Source organism: Dermacentor andersoni, chromosome 10 (assembly GCF_023375885.2).
Source record: "Dermacentor andersoni chromosome 10, qqDerAnde1_hic_scaffold, whole genome shotgun sequence".
NCBI classification, from domain to species: domain Eukaryota; kingdom Metazoa; phylum Arthropoda; class Arachnida; order Ixodida; family Ixodidae; genus Dermacentor; species Dermacentor andersoni.
This window is the reverse complement of record NC_092823.1, coordinates 21,337,148-21,358,984: the sequence shown is the minus strand read 5'-3', so window position 1 is coordinate 21,358,984 and position 21,837 is coordinate 21,337,148. Positions and strand designations below refer to the sequence as shown.

The 21,837-nt window shown below is 43.5% G+C and overlaps 1 protein-coding gene across 2 annotated transcripts in view; it reads right to left on the bottom strand.

Moving 5' to 3' along the window:
• LOC129380699 (uncharacterized) overlaps positions 1-21,837 on the bottom strand; it is a 207,096-nt gene that overhangs the window by 15,258 nt on the left and 170,001 nt on the right. The window contains exon 11 of one of the 2 annotated variants that reach the window (XM_072285016.1): positions 8,262-8,315. The exons of the other annotated variant lie outside the window; for it this stretch is intronic. Coding sequence (XP_072141117.1) covers positions 8,262-8,315 — 54 coding nt within the window. The remainder of the gene's footprint in view (positions 1-8,261; positions 8,316-21,837) is intronic. 2 annotated transcript variants of the gene reach the window in all.

Sequence of the window (21,837 nt, the reverse complement as noted above, 5' to 3'; positions counted from 1 at the left end):
GCAGATGGGCCTTTCATCGGAAGTGCGCCATTCTGCAGAATTCTCATAACGACGGCGAACGGTTTGGTTTCTGTATAACTCAGGTACGGCGGGCAGGCGTTAGTGAAGTCCGTTGACTAGGTAAAGCGTCTGTAATCTTGCGTATGCTAGCTCTTTGTGAACAGGGGTTTGGATAAGGAAAATGGTTGCATGGGACTTGTCGGGGTTACGCATCTGAAGATGAACTGCGACGGCAGCTTCAATCTCGCGGCGGATAATGCACACATTCTTGTCGGGTGCAGCAGGAACGGGTGGAGTGGGTGGGAGGAGGACGTACTCACAGGCAGACGTCACAGCCGTGTTCGGAAGACGCCTGAAGTTCGGGGCAACGCGGCGACATTTTGCTTCTTTAAAGCACCGGCATCCATTAGTGACGTCCACCACTGTGGATGAGTTCTTCAAAACCAGAAGTGTATATCCGTCATTCGCAATACCTTTGAGGATATGCGCATCATTTTCCGTTTCCGGCATCGTGTCATCGCCTCCGAGAACACGCGAGCAAGTCCTGGATGGACGTCACATAGGACTCGGTGGAAGTCTGAGCTCGGCAGGCAAGTTCTTTCTGTTCAATACGACGGCGTCCGATGGGCTTGCCGAACAGATCAATGAGCCCCCTTGTGCTTACTTACCTCCCAGCTCGTAAGTTCCGGTTCATGGTTCAGAAACCACAGTTGTGCCGTGCGCGCCAGGTAAAAGATGACGTTAGCTAGCATCAGAGTCGGGTCCCAGCTGTTGATAGTGCTCACCCGTTCGTACAGTTGAAGCCAATCTTCGACGTCGGTGTTGTCAGAGCCGGAAAAGTTACCTGGGTTACATGGTTGTGGGAAGACCACGTTAGAGTCTGATGGTTGAGGCATGGTTGGTGACCTGCTGGTAGCATTCTCCTCCCCACCTTACGCTAGCGTTGTACACACCGCCAAGGAGCGACCGCTGCGTAGATCCGTTTTGAAACGTGAAAAACCCGCACCTCCACCAAATTCTTGCGGGGAGAAAAGACGCAGACAATATATCTACAAGATATATATAACGGGCAGAAAACAGGCATACAAGACGGCGCCCGTGCTCACGCATTTCCGCGATTTTCGGCTTCGTCGGTCCTCTCATCATCGTTCGCTGCTGCAGCTCCTCGTATCTAATATACATTGACAGCGGTCTCACAATGCGTCGCATGTAGGCATTCCGTGATTTAGGCGTCAGTCGGTTGCAGAAATTCCAACACATAGACTTCAGGGTGTCCCCACTATCATGCACCAACGTGTAAATTTGTTCAAATGCCACGTAGCTGGACACAACCAAGGTAATGTTTTTTGGCGTCGATTGGAGATAATCAGATTAATTTTTGCATCTCGCGTAATAACATAATTTGACCTAATAAGTTATTCAACATCTCATATTATAAACACATCAAAGTAGTCAATGAGCAAATTGTACAGCAACATGAAATACTCCCGATACAGCTTTAGGTATCTCAATACGTGCTAGATAAAAGTGCTTGTTTGAGCGTGAAAGAAGCCCGCGAATACACGCTGAGTGCTTCGAGCGGCCTTTCACGCGAACAATATTGCGTGTATTTGCAAGCTTCTTTCACACTCTGAGAAATATTTCTATGTAGCATGTATTGGGCATCAGAAAGCTGGATTGGAAGCTTTTCTTGTTGCTCTACAATTTTCTCATTGACAAGTGCTAGCTAATTATGTTTGAGAAGTTCATAAAATAATTAACCCTTATTGCATTATTACGCGGAATGCAAAAAAATAATCAGAGCAACTCGAAGCAACAGCAAAGAACATTACCTTGGTTCTGTCTAGCTGAGTGGCATTTGTATATCTTGAAATATTGGTGCACGATAGTTCGGCTAACCTGTATACGATATGCATACTTTAGGGAAAGGAGTCGGCCAATGGTAGAGAGCACTTGCGAAACAAAAATGGTATACTTTTGGTCCCAAGTTCACAGAACTTGCGATATGTAACGGCGGCCGCCGCCTATGAAACAGCCGCCGCAATATCCCCTCTTGTATCGACAAATGGTTCCTTGTCAATATTGCGCGTTTCTTTATCAATCATTCACTTTTCTCTGTCATTTGAGTTCCCCACACTCTAGAGAGTATTTCGTGGTCCTGACGCCATTACTGGAGATTAGTGTTGGTTTGTCTGCCTATAACTTTACCAGAGCGCAAGCAACCCAACAACGAGTCTTTGACGCTTGGCATCGCGGAGCCCACTTCAGACCTTGTTACTTGGCGCTGCTCTAGGTCTCGCTAGGGCACGTTGGCTTATCGGGCGAAGATATTGTGCAGAAACCAAGGACGATGATTGGCACCGTAAGCGAGTAGCCAATCCTCACGGTAAGTTATTCGCGTGATGGAAATAATAAGCAATTGAAGGCGAATATTTCTTGCCGTGAGCTTACTTAGACCACGTTGGTTGCGTTATTGGTGAATGTTGCAGCGAAAAGAGCCTTCACAATGCATCACAAAGCTGCGGTATAGGATGTGCTGCACATAGGCTGATTCGCCGTATCTTGGTTGTCTTCAGCGGCGGGAGGCCCTACGTGGCACGTTACGGCCTTGCTACACTACAGACACTACGCACAACTACAGAGAATCCTCGTGATAACATTGATTGAGGCGAGGAAACACGCATTTCGTTACAGTACACAGTCTTCAGAATGGCCATTGCACGGCGGAAAGTGTACTCCAATTGTTTGAGCTCGTAAACCATATCTTCAAATGAACCCAGACTTCACTCTGGTGACATGACAGTATTGCATTTGGCGCATACAAAATCACATGCTTCATACTGTAATTATGAAAGTTACAGAAAAATTGTACTTGTCGGAAGGTCTCTTTGTGAGCGAGATGAACTTTTTTCACCATTTTGTTTAAAAGCATGCAAAGTTTACATCTTTGACATCGAGAATATTCATTAAGGTGTACTGGCACAGTGTGCAGTTCCTCATTGCCTTTTTCTGCATTTGTTACTAATTAGAGTCATGTGCCACTTTTCATTGAATAACATAAACTCTTCATGCCCTGAAGTTATACCCGTGATAGTTTTCAGTGATAAGTGAGTGTTTTGCTTATACCCGTGATAAGCGAAACAAATAAACCAATTTCGTTATAACTAGAGCAAACTGTGTGCCTCACTCTTGCATGTGGAACTTGGTTCCGAAAGCTTTTTCTTGTTTTTATTGTTCTTCGCAGGCTTTACGCGTTGCACATTTCCTGCTACTGACAGGTTCTATGTTGTGAACACCCTGGCGTCACTTATCGCATGCCTGGCTTCTCGCATGACATAAAGCCACCTGAAGAGCTCAAGTTGGACAGCTGCAATCAAAACAGAAGGCTCGTGCTCCTGTAAGTCTAGTTACTCTTGTGTTCATTTACGTTTGTTATGTTAGTATCCTTAAAAGCCGAGCTGGTATTTATCAAACGAGCAATAAACTTTTGCTTTTGTAAATATTGACATTTTTATGCTAACTTTATTTAGTTTAATTAGGCTGATCTCCTGAAGAGCCTGGGGATGCCTCTAACCAGAAATAAGTGTTATGGTTTGCAATTTTTGTTAGTTTTATGTAAAGTTGATTTAGGTTATATATGCTAGTCTCCTTAAAATTCCCACGTTAGATGATTAAAACCAGCATACATGTGCAGTGCTTTGTAATTCTTGACATCTTCATATGAATTTTTGTCATACTTGTAACAAAGATAGTGTATCTTTCATATTACATTTTTTTTATGTATGTTGGGCCATTTATCCCAAACAACCCATTTTTCTTTCACGAAATGTCCGTGATGGCACACGATTTCAACATTTTTTCATAGGCGAAAGTCTGTATAATGAGAAATATTTGTTTCATACCTAATGCTGGGTCACTTCAGGCGAAATCAACCAGTGTTTTTGACCATCACAGATGTGGTCGCAAATCATTTCACATGTTAGTTGAAGCCCAAACCTTCTTCTTCCCATTTAATTTCTTCACAAAATTGTGTGGCATTGTAGTGAAAATTTATTCTTGCCCAGCTGATCTAGAAGTCCCTGATCAGCGTTTTTTTTTATTTAACAGAGACAACGTATAATCCAGATCTTTAGATATTGTTTCTGCAAAAACATTGAAAAGCTGTGAGTGCCAAGATCGCCAATTTTTCATATACTTTAGTACTACGAGTGTTGTGAATCAGCATGCGCCGCTGACACGTGTTTGTTTTGTTAGATTAACCGGCCATGCCTCTTGTCAATCGGCAATGGCTGCGGTGTCGTCACAAGATAGACTATAAAAGCTACACTAACCTTTAATAAAGCGTTCGTTCTTTGCCAACTGCTTCTCAAGTTACTTCAACGAGTGTCTCTCGCCGCGGGAAATGCGAGTAAGTTTGCAAAATTCCAGTTTTTTTTCTCAGAATCCAGGGAAATCTAGAGGCATAAAATATATGTAGAATGATAGCCCGTTTTTTTTACGTTAACTACTGCGATCTTATACAAAACTTTAGGAGCATGCTAGAGGAGTAAGTTATCATAATATAGCCGAAATATATTTGAAGCCTTGGAGGATGAGCCGATTGCCTAAAAGAAACTGTAAAGTTCAGTTTTTTACAATAATCTGTGTGTTCAGGGTAAAAATGAAGCTTGGGTCGCCAGTGTAACACTAAATGCAATAAATAATTATAAAGCCAACTTCTCTGCTATGCATGTGGAAAGTTACAAAAAGGTATTTTTAAGAGCGAAAACTTTTTTTTAATGTTTCTATGTGGATCGCGCATACGACAAATATGTGAAGGCTTGCCGTGCAGTAAGGATATATTTTTGATAAAGTAAGACACAAAATTTAATCAACAAACTGTGACTTCCTTTATTTGTTATTGATACGAAGAATACAAGCGACGTCAAGCGCTACAGCTGCGAAAGAAATGTGTTTTAACATGAACGCGAACAGTGGTAGCCAAGCACCTCTGACCAACATCAGACTGAACAGGACATGTGTGACTTCTATGGCCGAGCATGTTCACTCTGTCGAACAGCGGTGACACGCAACAGCGCGCCAATTTGTTCACGCTCATGTCGTGAGGCACCTCTTTTAAAATGCTTTGTGTGGTCGATATCAGCGCCCTTTCTGGATTTACTGGCTGCGTAGAAGCAAATGCTTCTTTTTGTAAACTGCATGAAACATCTCTTTTAACACTGCAGGACTCTCCGGCGAATTTGACAGCTATTGATATTCGCTGTGCAGTCACTGTGTGGTTTACCGGCACGCACCGAGCACGGGCAGCTTTGCATGGGACACGAAACGCGGGCCACAACGCCGCTTCTCTGTCATCCGCGTTGCAGATGACGTCACCTTTGTGGCCAGCATTCCTGGCCGGCAAGCTTATTCGCCGGTCGGCGAAAAGCCCGTGCTGACACAAAAAGAAAAACAATATGTTTCGCGTGTAAAAAATGATTCAACTTTTAATATTTAAACAAGCATAGCAGACATATATAGCTATCTAATGGCTCAACTCACATATCTTAACGTCAACCAACAAATCCACTTTTCTGCCCTTGAACACGGAGCCTTTTGCAAAAACTTTGAACCTGACTTTTTTTTTACAGCTGGTCGGCTTAACCTTGAATGCTTGAAATACCTTTCTTCTATAATTTGTCAACCGGGGTACCATTCTATATTTAATTTCTGTCTTCAGAGTCTTTCTGCGTTCCGAGAAAAAAATGAGACATTTCAATTTTAATCATTTTTGCCTTTCCCAAAAGCCCTCGAAGTATTCGCATACTTTAGAATGGCGTCTTTCGGCAGTCACATCACTTGACCGTCTTTCGATACACACCATTTGACCAATTGGATCATAAAATAAATAATTCATTGATTCCTTTTAGCTCAGCTGGTCAGAAAAATTTATCTGCCGGGAAAATGCTGGAAAACGTTTGTCAAATTGAAATAAATTTGTGGAACGAGTTGTGAACGCCACTGAAAGTGTAGAAATTTTACACCTATATCTACAGTGTTCGGAAAAAAAACGCTGGTCGATTTCGCGTGGATAACCCACCTGCAAGTAAATCTGTTCCATTGTCAGCATGTTTCGGTTCAACAGAAATTGTTTTTTGCATAGATTCGCAAGTTCGGTTTATTTTGCTCTACAAGTACATGAGTAAGAAATCAATAGTATAAGTTAGCTTGAAATTAGGTGCAGCAAAAACTCTCCCATAATGGCAGTGATGTGATTTTCATGTATACATGAAACCAGTTCTTTAGTGAATTATTTCATTCGTTTTTGTGGCACTGAACAAAAGTGAAATGAAACTGACATGAGAAATATTTTTTTTTGATCTTCCAGCAGGTCACCAATGGCCATAGGTTTTCAAATAGATTACTGAACTATTCAAAATGAATAAGTCGCTTGATATTTAATGACTTCTTGAGGTTGCTTCAACAATGCATAATGTGCTTTCAATCGTCATTTGTTGACGTTGGCGAATGACATTTTAACTACTTTCGAAAACAACTTTTAGGGGATTTAACCAATTGGGGCTGCATTGACCGTGTTTGTGGTCTCGCAAGGAGGAACTGCACTAACTTGAAACAAATAGCAAGCGAAGCACTCTTCAAGCAGCTTTGACGCCTAGCATGCTCCATTGCAAACATTTGGTTCCTCTACCTTAAATTTCACTTGCTGCCAGTTTCTAATATTTCTCATGCCTATTTTTTGTGCACGCTACTAAATGTGTGCATGTTTGTATTCATACGCGACCTGTGCTTTTTTTTTTTTTTTTAGCTGGAGCGAACGCACGCGCGCCTGTATTCATGACGCCCTACGTTTACTTTTGGAGGTTACATAAAATATGCTTCGCTCTTACAGAGAAAAATGTATAAATTGAGCGTTGGGTGTTTGCAGTCGCAGTCTTTATGAAGGCCGGGCCACAAGCTAAACGTCGAAATTGAATGTTTGCATATGCTTTTCTACGTGCGACTGCACGTCTTTCAAATGATATATATGCGATGGTAGTCGAATTAACGTCGACATTCATCGTTAGGTGAGTAATGCGTTGTCTTTTTTGCAGCCGCATATCAACAGGCGTGTTACTCGCTTGCTCAACTTTTGTAACATTCTTCCCACATATTCCACATAAACTCTGTCCAGTTTCCAGACGTTAAACACAAGAATTAATTTACCTCTCTAGGTTACTGCCGACAGTGCTATGTCAGCTGTCCGTATGCCGTGTTCCTTATCAAGTGCGCATACACGCATACATAATACCCGCATACGTATTACCCGCATGCACACCCGCGCGAACTACACACTGCACACAGGTGCATACGCCACGCAAGCATATAATGACCTCTGTCACCACACACACACACTCACACACACACACACACGCACACGCAGACGCGCGCACACACACACACAAACACACACACACACACAAACACGCGCGCACACAACATACATACTCCCGTATCCTCACATATACAGAAATTCATGGTTCATATACAAGGTTCATGGTTCACATACATGCGAACCATGAAACACGCATACATACGCAAACACATGCATGCAGACAGGCCCACATATAAAAAACAAGCACATCACAAGTACACAAAAACATGTGCGCACACGCACACATGTTACACAGAGAGACACACACACGTGCATACCTCTAAACACGTGCACGTGCAGGCACTCACGAACGCGCACACACGGAGGGAGATGGGGTGTAAACACCCCATTCGCAAACTGGTGCTTCGTGCCGTCGTATGTATTTTGTCCTCGCTTCGTGGTTTTTCTGAGCTAGAATTGTTGATATTTATGGATTATGAATTTGCCGAAACACACGCCTAATAAATGCAGCTCAGATCGACCGCAGTCATCTATGGAAGCGAATACGTGCTTTCTTTACAGAAATTGTATATTGCTTAGCATTGCAGTTGACGCCAAATAAAATTTCAAGAAGATGATCAATTTCGGCTAGATGGTGATGCATATTTGATTACTGTGAAGTGCGACAGATGGAAGAAAAAAATGCGAGACAGACTCGACAAGCAGCTCTACGTTACATTTACTAAAAAATGAGGAATTAAGGATCCAGGTTCGTGCTGCAACGCGTAAAGTTAGTCGAATGTAATGCAGGCATTTATTGAGACTTCCGCTTAGCTCCACTTTACCAGAATGGAGCCAGAGTATTGCCAGAGCCAGGCTGTACTTTACGAAAGTATTTGTGGTTACTCACATCAACAACAGTCCATATGACGAGAAATGCTAACTCTTCCATCACTGCGTCGTTCTGGAAACCAAAACAAAAAAATAGAAGCTGTTCATAATGTCAACTCTGGAGGACCATACAACCCAAACTCAGTACATGGTCGTTATAGCCTTTTTTGTGTATGTCACACAGTCCTAACGATCAAAGGAAATTGGGTATGTTTAGCAAACTTAGCCCACTCAATAAGATTGTGACGCGAACACTATTAACGCTTGTTATCACCGTTTTCACCGCCCAACGACTGTGACTAAATTATTCGCAGGGCTCTACGCGAATAACGGCGCATATTCTTGAACGCATGGGATCACGAGTTATTACGCTGGAATCAACGATGACTCAAGCATAAAAGCTGGCGCATTTGACCCATAGCTCACTTTTCCACAAGCGAAAAAATGGGATTTACACTATCATTGTGCTTGAATGTTATCTTTTTGTGCAATTTCGGGTGAAATAGGCATTTAAATTATTGATTCGCGCATCTGGTAGTTCTATCCTTCCCAGTCACTACAACGTGGTAGCGTGTGGAGGGGCTTCACCACTGCGTACCGGACAGACCTTGAAAGCCAAAGCCTTGAAGGCAACGCCGCCGTCAGGGACCAATAAGCAAACCGCTGTCTACAACGTCTGCCACCGTAGCACGCACCACCAGCCGAAAACACAGCCAAGTTCGTAGCAAAGACAACAGCGGTGGGGACAGCTCCAGTGTCAGCATCAACGATCGTGCATTGACCACGAAGCGAGGCGCCTCACATATGCGAAGATTCGTCGGACGACCCGAAACGGGCCTCATGGCCTTCCGACAGTTCTCAATTCAGAGAGGGAAACTCTAAAGACAAGCCGGACCACATCTAGTTTACATTTCAAGATGCCTTCAGGACTCAGAGAATACCGTCAAGAGTAACGACATGGAACCTGAGTTCAGTATCCAGCAGTGGCCTTAGCATACTGTGCTGCGCCGCAGGTCTGAGCGGCATTTTGGTCAGTTCATGCTGACATTCGGCTGAGGGCCAGGTGTTAATTCCAAAAGACATGAAAGAAATGATCACCATATCCGGCACAAGGAAGGCCAATCCTAGGTATGGTGGTCGGATTGTCTTTATTGAAGTTTAGTCGGCCCTCCTAATTTGGTGACATCATGAATAATATCATCATCATCAGCCTGGTTATGCGCACTTCAGGGCAAAGGCCTTTCCCATATTTCTCCAACTACCCCGCTCATGTGCTAACGGTGGCCATGTTGTCCCTGCGAACTTCTTAATCTGATCCGCCCCCCTAACTTTCTGCCACCCTCTGCTACCCTTCCCTTCCCTTGGAATCCATTCCGTAACTCTTAATGACCATCGGTTATCTTCCCTCCTCATTGCGTGTCCTGCCCATGCCCATTTCTTTTTCTTGATTTCAACTAAGATATCATTGACTAGCGTTTGTTCCCTCACCCAATCTGCTCTTTTCTTATCCCTTAACGTTACACCTATCATTTTTCTTTCCATAGCTCGTTGCGTCGTCTTCAAATTAAGTAGAACCCTCTTCGTAAGCCTCCAGGTTTCTGCCCCGTACGTGAGTACTGGTAAGACACAGCTGTTATAACCTTTTCTCTTGAGGGATAATGGCAACCTGCTGTTCATGATCTGAGAATGCCTGCCAAACACAGCCCAGCCCATTCTTATTCCTTTGATTATTTCAGTCTCATGATCCGGATCCGCAGTCACTACCTGTCCTAAGTAGATGTATTCCCTTACAACTTCCAGTCCCTCACTACCTATTGTAAACTACTGTTCCCTTCCAAAACTGTTAAACATTACTCTAGTTTTCTGCAGATTAATTTTTAGACCCACCCTTCGGCTTTGCCTCTCCAGGTCAGTGAGCATGCATTGCAGTTGCTCCCCTGAGTTACTAAGCAAGGCAACATCATCAGCGAATCGCAAGTTACTAAGGTATTCTCCATAAACTCTTATCCCCAATTCTTCCCAATCCAAGTCTCTGAATACCTCCTGTAAACATGCTGTGAATAGCACCGGAGAGATCGTATCTCCCTGCCTGACGCCTTTCTTTATTGCGATTTTGTTGCTTTCTTTATGGAGGACTACGGTGGCTGTGGAGCCGCTATAGATGTCTATCAGTATTTTTACATACGGCTCGTCTACACCCAGATTCCGCAATGCCTCCACGACTGCTGAGGTTTTGACAGAATCAAACACTTTCTCGTAATCAATGAAAGCTTTATATACAGGTTGGGTATATTCCGCACAATTTTCTATAACCTGATTGATAGTGTGAATATGACCTATTGTTGAGTGCCTTTACGGAATCCTGCCTGGTCCTTTGGTTGACGGAAGTCTAAGGTGTTCTTGATTCTATTTCCAATTACCTTAGTAAACACTTTGTAGGCAACGGACAGTAGGCTGATCGGTCTATAATTTTTCAAGACTTTGGCGTCCCCTTTCTTATGGATTAGGATTATGTTAGCGTTCTTCCAAGATTCCGGTACGCTCGAGGTCATGAGGCATTGTGTATACAGAGTGGCCAGTTTTTCTAGAACAATCTGCCCACCATCCTTCAATAAATCTGCTGTTACCTGATCCTCCCCAGCTGCCTTCCCCCTTTGCATAGCTCCCAACGCTTTCCTTACTTCTTCCGGCGTTACTTGTGGGATTTCGGATTCCTCTAGGCTGTTCTCTCTTACATTGTCATCGTGGGTGCCACTCGTACTGTATAAATCTCTATAGAACTCCTCAGCCACTTGAACTATCTCATCCATATTAGTAATGATATTGCCGGCTTTGTCTCTTAAGGCATACATCTGATTCTTGCCAATTCCTAGTTTCTTCTTCACTGCTTTTAGGCTTCCTCCGTTCCTGAGAGCATGTTCAATTCTATCCATATTATACTGCCTTATGTCAGCTGTCTTACGCTTGTTGATTAACTTCGAAAGTTCTGCCAGTTCTATTCTAGCTGTAGGTTTAGAGGCTTTCATACATTGGCGTTACTTGATCAGATCTTTCGTCTCCTGCGATAGCTTACTGGTATCCTGTCTAACGGAGTTACCACCGACTTCTATTGCACACTCCTTAATGATGCCCACTAGATTGTCGTTCACTGCTTCAACACTAAGGTCCTCTTCCTGAGTTAAAGCCGTATAATTGTTCTGTAGCTTGATCTGGAATTCCTCTATTTTCCCTCTTACCGCTAACTCATTGATCGACTTCTTACGTACCAGTTGCTTCCGTTCTCTCCTGAGGTCTAGGCTAATTCGAGTTCGTACCATCCTATGGTCACTGCAGCGCACCTTGCTGAGCACGTCCACATCTTGTATGATGCCATGGTTAGCGCAGAGTACGAGGTCTATTTCATTTCTAGTCTCGCCGCTCGGGCTCCCCCACGTCAACTTTCTGCTTTCTCGCTTGCGGAAGAAGGCATTCATTATCCGCATATTATTCTGTGCCGCAAGCTCTACTAATAACGCTCCCCTGCTATTCCTAGTGCCTATGCCATATTCCCCCACTGCTTTGTCGCCAGCCTGCTTCTTGCCTATATTGGCATTGAAGTCGCCCATCAGTATAGTGTATTTTGTTTTCACTCTACCCATCACCGATTCCAGGTCCTCATAGAAGCTTTCGACTTCCTGGTCATCATGACTGGATGTAGGGGCGTACACCTGTACAACCTTCACTTTGTACCTCTTATTAAGCTTCACAACAAGACCTGCCAGCCCTCGTTAATGCTATAGAATTCCTGTATGTTACCAGCTATGTTCTTATTAATCAGGAATCCGACTCCTAGTTCTCGTCTCTCCGCTAAGCCCCGGTAGCACAGGACGTGCCCGCTTTTTAGCACTGTATATGCTTCTTTTGGCCTCCTAACTTCACTGAGCCCTATTATATCCCATTTACTGCCCTCTAATTCCTCCAATAGCACTGCTAGACTCGCCTCACTAGATAACGTTCTAGCGTTAAACTTTGCCAGGTTCATATTCCATTGGTGGCCTGTCCGGAGCCAGGAATTCTTAGCACCCTCTGCAGCGTCGCAGGTCTGGCCGCCGCCATGGTCAGTTGCTTCGCAGCTACTGGGGACTGAGGGCCGGGGTTTGATTGTTGTGTTCATATGGGAGGCTGTGGCCAAGTACTGCACAAGGGTGGCCAATGCTGCTCTGGTGAGGGAGTGCGTTACCAGTTTTGGTCACCGGGATCAGGCCACACTCCAGGCCTGTTTATGCAATTTTATCAACACGCGGATTTTTTTTTAATCGGGTGGAAAATTGTGCGGCACCAGGATTCGAACCACGGACCTCTTGCACGCGAGGTGGGTGCTCTACTTCTACGCCACCACTGCACATAAAACATGCATCGTCCTACCTTGTAACCGAGCGAACGAACACAGTGAAAGGTGAGAATGAACGCGGCGTGCAGCAGGGGATGGTAAAAAGCGGTGAAAGCGAAGAGGTACGAGCTGAAAAGCGGAGAGGAGGATGCAGAGGAACCATGAGGCGAAAAGCGGAGAAGAGTATAGAAAATGTATGAGAAGAAAAGCGCAGTGCCCCGTCGATGGCTACGAGATGGCGTTCTCTGGAAGGTCGGTCGGTGGCGGCTTCTTTGAATGCCACTCACTCGTCACCGGCGCGCTGGCCCCAGGTGCTGGCTCTCGCGATCTCCAGATTAGCAGGGCAGTCGCGCCAGACGTCGCTCCCATCACAACATGCCGCACGAGAACGATTGTCCACGCCAGCCATTATATCGCGAAATGAAAGCACGTATAGAAATGCACTGAAATTTCGCATTAGGCAGTATGGTAAAAGGCGGTGATATGTTTTCCAAGTATCACTAGCTAAGCCTGAAATTGTAGAGGGCTGAAGAGTGGTATACTATTTTTCGAGCGAGGAGGGGCAAGCTAACTCTCTCTCTCTCTCTGTCTATATATCAGTGGCGTAGCCAGAAATTTCGTTCGGGGGGGGCTAACGTTGCAGCTCGGCCTCCTCCTAAGAGGAAAGATTAGGTCGGATGCTCTGATCTAATTACATGTAGAAGGAGAATTATTTTTTCTCGGCAACCACTGCACCAAATTTGATGAGGTTTGTTGCATTTAAAAGAAAAACTTAAATTCTAGTGACTGTTTGTTTCGAATTTTCGATTTAGGTAGTCAATATTTTATTGAAAAGTGGCAAAATCGAAAATTTTCAGGAAACGAAACAATGCAGTTTACAACTCTGTATATCAGCAATGAAAATTGATATCACAATTCTGTGATTTGCACATAACGGGACATCTACAGCGGACAAAGTTGATATGTTACACATGAGTCTAAAAAAATGAAGTCTTATGGAAATACGCCTTTTGCAGAACCGTTGTACATAACATAACCAATTCACGTAAGATACAAATAGACATATCGAATTTATCCGCTTTTAATGGTGCAATGGATGCTGTTTACAGAAGCGGGATATCTGTAGCGGAAATTTGTAAACTTCGTGTTTCTATTTTTTTCGAAGTTTCAAATTTTTCAAAATATTTTAAACAAAGTTCAGGCCCTAAATCGAAATTCCGCTTCCAACAGACACTAGAATTTAACTTACTCTCTGAAATGCGACAAATTTCATTAAAAGCGATTCAGGAGTTATCTCAGAAAAGCGTTTCTACGTTTTACATGTATCTAAATACGCCACGTCGGAGTTCGGCCCGAGCTAAAGCTTCCTCTTAAACAATTTGCCTATGGATCAAATACATGAATAATAACTGCACTATCATTGCCAATGATGCTGCAAACGAATTCTTGAACGCTACGCACTGTCAATACAAGTAAAATATGTATTCTTTTCATAAAATATTATACTCGTATGTGCCAAAAATTGTGTCCAACATAACTGGTGTCAATGCTTCCATGTTTTTCGTCTATTTAATAAGTAAAGAAAATATCACACGAACTTTAGAACTACATCAGTTCGAAACCACCAAAGCATTCCATGCCGCTGATATGAAAAATGTAAAGGCCATGAAATGAACAAGTTGAGGACAAATATGTTAATGAAACTTTGTCATTCAAGATCCTTGTTTACATTCTTGTACATATGCAACGGCCAGTGAAAAATCTCAATGACGCTGTCATTTGTTCCAATGTATTACGCAGGAGCAGCTGTCACCGGTCGTGTATCGTGAGTAATTGCACCGAAATTATAGTCGCAACAGAGAGCACGTATAAAAAGCAGGAGTTTTGCAGAATATACGAGGGTGAGTCAAATGAAAGTGAGCCAGTGCGAATATATGAAAAATGGGGTACTTTGTCTAAAAGTAGCCTTCATTTGCATTCAGACATATGTCCCATTGACAAATGAGTCGCGTAATTCCCGTCTCATAGAGTTGCTTGGGTTGCTGCTTCAAAACGTCTGCAACTAACATTCACGTCATCGTCCGAGACGAATCTGGTTCCCTTGAGCTGTTTTTTCGGTTGCCCAAAAATGGGGAAGTCGCAAGGCGACAGGTCTGAGCTGTATGGCGGATGTTGCAGCGTTCCCCGCTTGAACTTTGACAGTTTTGTATTTATTTATTTATTTACAGTACCCTCAGAGTAAATATACATTATAGAGGGGAGAGGCTACATAAAGGAAGTAAAAAATGATATACAGGAAAGGCACAGTATAAGTAAAAATAGAAAATAACACTAGCTCACTAATTTACACAAAAATAGTAGTCGCAGTTCACCATACAAATTTCATCATACACTTCAATATACAGGTTGGGAATGATAGGTAAATACATACATAGTTAACTTGAAAAAATAGTACTTATACAATAACAAGTCACATGATGTATCGAGCGCAAGGTTAATGATTTACATGTAGTTAACTAAAGCATTTCTAAATTGAACAGGATTACTTATATTAACAATAGATGCTGGCAGACCGTTCCATTCGTTGCATGTTTTAGGTAAAAATGATTGCGAATGTGTTAGTGTGTTGGAGCGAGGAACATGTACCTTATGCGTATGATCTCTACGTGAGGAGATGAATGGTGCTGGGTTAATCCATGCCGACCGAAGCGCAGCGTTCTGGTAGTAAATCTTATGAAATAAGCATAGGCGTGATTGTTTCCTGCGGGTTAATAGCGAAGGTAGGTTCAGAGTAGTCTTCATTTGTGTTACGCTTGCTGTACGATGGTAATTAGCTAGTATAAACCGAGCGGAGCGATTCTGGACACTTTCAAGGCAGTTAATTGAGGTGGCATGATGTGGGTCCCATACTGATGATGCATATTCCAACTGTGGACGGACATATGTCGTGTATAACAAATGTTTGAGTGATAATGGTGCGAGCGAGAAGTTTCTACGAAGATATCCAAGTGTGCGATTAGCTTTGCTCGTTATAAAGTCGAGATGGTACTTCCAGGATAAGTTATAGGTTATATGGACGCCCAGATATTTGTAATTTATTACGCTCTCTAAAGGAATGTTATTAAGTAAATAGACAGGACAAGCTTCATTAGTACGGGATATTCGCATTGATTTACACTTCTTGACGTTAAGCTGCATGTGCCATTTTATAGTCCAGTTATGCAGTGTGTTTAAATCGTCCTGAAGAGATGAAATATTAGTGTCATTAGTAATTTTACGATATATTACGCAGTCATCTGCAAAAAGACAAATTTTAGACGAAATGTTATCAGGTAGATCATTAATGTAGATTAAAAACAACAGCGGCCCAAGCACAGACCCTTGTGGAACACCTGATATAACTGGGGTTAGAGTTGAATTAACTTCATTAGCGCTTACAAATTGCATGCGGTGTGTTAGAAATGCTTTTATCCAATTAAGTACATTAGTATCAATGTTTAGTGCACTTAGTTTAGATAGCAGTAATGTGTGGTGTACTTTGTCAAAAGCTTTAGCGAAATCAAGAAAAATACAGTCCGTAAGAAATCCTGCGTCCAAGTTGGAATGCAAGTCGTTAGTAAAGCAAAGAAGCTGGGTATCACAGGAGAATGTTTTACGAAAACCATGTTGGCTAGAGGTAAAGAAGTTGTTAGATTCAAGGTGATTGATTACCTGAGAATAAATTACGTGCTCCATTATTTTACAGGGTACTGAAGTCAAACTAATGGGCCTATAATTAGAAGGGTTATGCGTATCGCCAGATTTATGAATTGGAACGATCTTAGCCGTTTTCCAATCTAAAGGCAATATGCCGTTGTGAAGCGACTGAGAAAAAAGTAATTCTAAAATTATCGAGCAGTACTCACTAGTACTGTGTAAAAATTTAATGTTAATTCCATCAACACCACATGACGATTTCAATTGTAATTTATTTATAATCGATTTAATACCGTTACTATTAAATGCTATGGGATCCATGTGGGGGTATCTTTTAGGCCGTATTTCAGGAGGAGGAGTAACATGCGTAGACGGCGAAAAGGCCTGTACGAACGTGTCATTTAGCACGTCAGCGCATGCGTGGTCGGCGATTGCTTTCCCAGTTAGTGAAGTTAGAGTAATCTTTCTAGTGTTATCTCCTTTCATAGAGCTCCAGAATGCCTTACTGTTAGTTTTCAGTAGCTTGGGAAGGGTAACGTTGTAGTAGGAAAATTTTGCAGACCGTAAATTTGAAAAGTACGTGGCGGCAGCAGATTTGTATGAGAACCAGCGTTCAGGATTTAGTGACCGTTTAGCGATACGAAATAGGCGTTTCTTTTTGTTACTTAGTCTGCTAAGGTGTCTGTTATACCACGGTGCGTTACTATTTGAATATATACGTCGGACTGGAATATAACGATTTACTAGATCAGATACTTTGTCTTTAAAGAGGCGCCAATTTGTCTCGACAGAACGATCAAGATGGCCAAGTAGAAACGTGTCAAGAAAGGAAGCAAGTTCGTTGTTTATTGCCGAGAAGTTAGCCTTTTTATAATTTTTTATTTCCTTAAATCGTTTACGTTTCAGTGGTAGTGATATCGTGAGTGTAAAATGTAATGTATCGTGGTCGCTAAGGCCAGGTAAATGCGTTATCGGGGATATAATATCAGCTGATGATGTCAGGACGAGATCAAGTAATGATGACGTAGTGCCTGTTACACGTGTTGGAATAAGGACCGTTTGTACTAAGGTAAAGTCAGAACAAATAGCGATAAATTGATTAGCCTCACTGGATGATGGGTTAGAGAAGGGAGATGTGCTTGACCAATTTATGTTAGGAAAGTTAAAGTCACCCATAAGAATTATCTTTGCTCCCGGGAATCTTACTGTTAACTGATTTAGACAGTCATGCAGGTGATCACAAAACGAACTATTCGAGGGTGGCCGGTAGCAGACGCCTAAGATAATTTTTTTGAAATTAATGGTTAAACAACACCAGATAGATTCAATTTCAGTGATTATCGGTACGTTAAAGCACTCAACGTCTTTACTAACAGCAAGTAATACACCGCCCCCTATTCTGTCAGTACGGTCATTCCGATACACAACGTATCTTTTACGGCAATGAAACAATTCTTCGTTCGTTATTTTGTTAGTCAACCAAGTTTCAGTTATCGCTATTATGTCAGCATCTGTGTCATCGACCAGAGAACACAATTCGTCCCTTTTGTTAAATATACTGCGAATATTAGTGAATACAACAGAAATAACATGTTTCGATGAAGTGCAAGCATCTCCCCTTGCGTTTCGCTATCGCGAGTTCTGCAAGACACGACCTGAGCGCAGAATTCGAGGATCGGAATTTCTGTTTCGTGGCGTTATTTCGTAGACAACATCGTTATCTAGGTCGTAGCCGTAACATTTTTCTCCCACGAATAGTCTTCTGTAACGTAGCCTGTAGGGTACATTTAGTCCCTTGCCATATTCCGTTAACTTATGTCTTATATTTCGCGTTGCCTCACAGAAGTCTTCGCTCACAGTCAGGCTGCTTCCTTTTAGAAGAGAGCGCTTAGACACAACTTGTTCTTTGGTTTTATAAGAGGAAAACTTAACTATTATCGGCCGTGATTTTTGCTGACTGTAGCGACCAATCCTATGTGCACGCACTATGTGGTCGCAAGTTAAACTAAGTTTTAAAGTGTTATTTATCAAATCCAGGGCTTTTTCCTCTGACTGCATTGAATTTTCTGTTGGAGTATCCGGTACTCCAAAAAAAACCAGATTGTCGCGACGTGAGCGATCTTCCGCGTCATCAAGTCGTGCACGAAGCGTGTTCGTGTCAGTTACGACACCATCAATCTTGTCGCGCAATAAGCTGACATCCTGTTTCCATTCATCAAGGATGGCCGTCTGGCTTTCCACGTGCTGCAGTCTTTGATCGATGTCAGATATAGCATCTGAAACGGTTTTTTGCTGTTGTTTCAGCTCATGAATTGTCTCCGACATAGAATTTTGTACAGATTCCATTCTAATAGATCTTTCATTTAGGTCCCTCACGGTTTTAAGTACTTCAGCAAGGACATCGTCCTTGGATGGGCCAGGATTGCTTTCCACGTCACCACACAGTGAAAGAAACAAGGAACAGAACGGGTCACTCAAGGCTTCTGGGCACGGAAGCACGACAATGAAGCGATTACTAGATTTAAAGCAAAGAAGTGGCAGTTTGGAAATGTAACTGACCTGCAGGGTGAAAAAAGACAAGTGTGAGCCTGTCATCTTGTCGGTGCCTCCGTGCCCTCTGACTGCCCAGAGCGTGTTGCTTGGCTTTAAGCGTCCCGCTGCTGGCGCTGTTGATGCTGTCGCGGTTGCGCAGTGATGAGCCGAAGATACAAATGGGGTGTCGTTCCAGATGTAGATTTGATGGCGGCTTTGATCCGGGCGAAGTGTGGCGGGAACAGGCTCACCGAATTTGCCGGCCTCAGAACCATGAACGATAGGTTCGCCATACGAATCCAGTGGAACAGCGCACCGGAAACCGGGGATGAAGGCAGCGAGTAACTGCAGGGTGAAAAAAGACAAGTGTGAGCCTGTCATCTTGTCGGTGCCTCCGTGCCCTCTGTTAACCACATCAGCGACGTAGGGACGGGTATTGTCGTGGAACAAGATGACCCCATTCGTCAATTTGTCACGTAGTTTGTTCTTGATTGCGACACGCAGCCGATCCGGCGTTTAGCAATATCGGAAACAATTGATAGTCTCTCAAGATTTAGCAAATTCTATCAGTAATGGCCCCTGACAATCGAAAAATAAAAGTCAAAAATACCTGTCCGGCGGAAATGACGGCCTTTGCTTTCTTTTGGGGTGGTGAATTCAAATGTTTCCATTATAAGACTTGCTGTCGTGATTCAGGCTCGTAGTAGTGGCATGATGGTTCGTCTCCGATCACAATTGCAGACAAGAAATCGTCACCCTTACTGTCGTACCGGATCAGATGAGTGAAGGCAGCGCCGAACATCTCCGTATTCTGGCGGTGGTCCAAAATCTTGGGCATCTATTTGGCACTGAAGAGCCGATAGCCGAAATGTTCATGAATTACGGCGTGAACGGTGACGGTGAGCCGAACCGTGAGCGATGTTCACACGCTCTGGCAGTTCATCGATGCTTATCCTCCGTTCTTGTGTCATCAGCTCATCAACCTTTGCAATTTTGTTAGGTGTGATTGCACGATGGCTTTCGCCCGGTCTGGGATCGTCTTTGCAACTTTCACGTCCTTCTTTGAAACGTTTGTTCTAACGCTTCACAGTGGCCAATGAAATGCAATGTTCGACGTACACGGCAGCCACACGGTGACTTAATTTCTTTTTGGGAAACACCTTCAGCTGTCAAAAACCTCACGGCACTACGCTGCTCCACTTCTGGAGCATCCATTACGTCACGCAACCATGTTCATCCCAGTGTATGAAAGCGTTAAAGAACATTTATCCTCAAACCTGCGTGTTACTTTTGTAAATCACAGATGCCTGTGTGCTACGCGCAGGCCTTGCAGATAATGAACAGAACCATAATTGCGCGGGGTGGGTAGGCTCACTTTCATTTGATTGCCCTCGTACATTAGAAATGCGAAGATACAATGGAATATACAAATGCGAAGACACAGCTTGATAACGGGAAAAAATTGCCACTGGAAACATAGTTCACTGCACGTATACACAAAACATACGTATAAGTCTCCAATAAATCTACGTATCTAAGAAAGAGTCACGCTATATAATGGGTCAAACAAGGCAAATAAACACGTTACGCAATCACAGATTCAAGGAATCCTAGATCCCGCCCCCATTCCATCCACTCCCCCCGATGTATTGTGCGCGACCGAAGGCGGCGCGCTTGCTCCTCACTTTTCTCCCTTGCGCACGCAAGACTGAGCCACCATCGTCGGCTCACCCATTCGCCCTCACCCCCCACATGCTTTCACTCGCACATACAGCATGCGGTGCACGGTCACGATGTTATCGCCGTTAGAATTTATGCGGAACATGAGGGCGACGGCGACGGCAGGAATGCGCCTAGAGTCTCCATATAATTGCTATTGCAATAATATAATAAGAGTATCCGCAGCTGAAGCGTCCCATGGCCCATTACTTTCCGCAAAATAAATAACAAAATAGAACTTTCATCACGCGACAATTCGCTGCGCCTCAACGTTTTTTTTTTCCCTTTTGTGGGGCGGGGGCACCATAATGAAAAAGAAAACGCAAAGGAAAGTATGTTGGTCACAATCGAATGCCTACTTTGGGAAACTAATGTGGCTATTAAAGGAATATCGAAGAAAACACGAGACGCTTGGTCCACCAAGAACCATGCGCATACTGCTCGGTATCCTACACCGGCGAGGCAAGACATTCTGGAGAGGTTGCGCTCAAGCGAACGCGGTGCAATCCGTCGTCCCCACAGTGATGGCGGCGAGCGACCATTGTTTCTTTTTCTCGTCTGCTAGCCAGAAAGCGTCTAAAACTGCCAGACGAAAATGCACTCGGCCAGAGAAACCCGAATGTGCACCGAAGTGCGCCGCGCGCTGGTCGGGACAACACGAGAAAAACGCATGCGCTCTGGCTGGCTCTCGCAGCCCGCGGGCAGGGGAGTGAGAACAAAAAACTTGAAGGTGATCAATGTGTCCTCGCGATTAGAAGTCAAAGTAGAAAAAATAAATAAGAACCTAGTTACCTTGGCTGGCTTTAGTGTCTTCACTGGATGCTTTGGCGCAGGTGAAAATATTTTGATATTTTTTTATGTGACATGGCGGCAGGAATGAACCACCACAACGCTCCGGCCCATCGGGCCTCGCTGCGGGCTTTGTACAACTTGTCGGATAGTGTGTTGATTTGCCTTGTCTCGTTGTATGGCCCGATGTGTTACTTTGGAAAAGGTAATGCACAACTTCGGAAAAGGTAATGCACCTTTGGCGTCATATATTTATGGGAAAATTAAACTTACAAAGTTCCGCAATTGAAAATCTAAAGCACATGTTTTGAAATACCAATGCACCTTTCACATCAAAAGTTTATGAGAACTTTATACCCATAAAGTTTCGGAATTGACATCCGCGCGCTCCGTAGATTCCATGATAGAGTGTAGATTCCGCGGCCTCCGCCAGACGCCGCGCCAGCCCGTTCGCCATCAAAAGGTCCTTGAAATTTTGTGCTCGGATGGG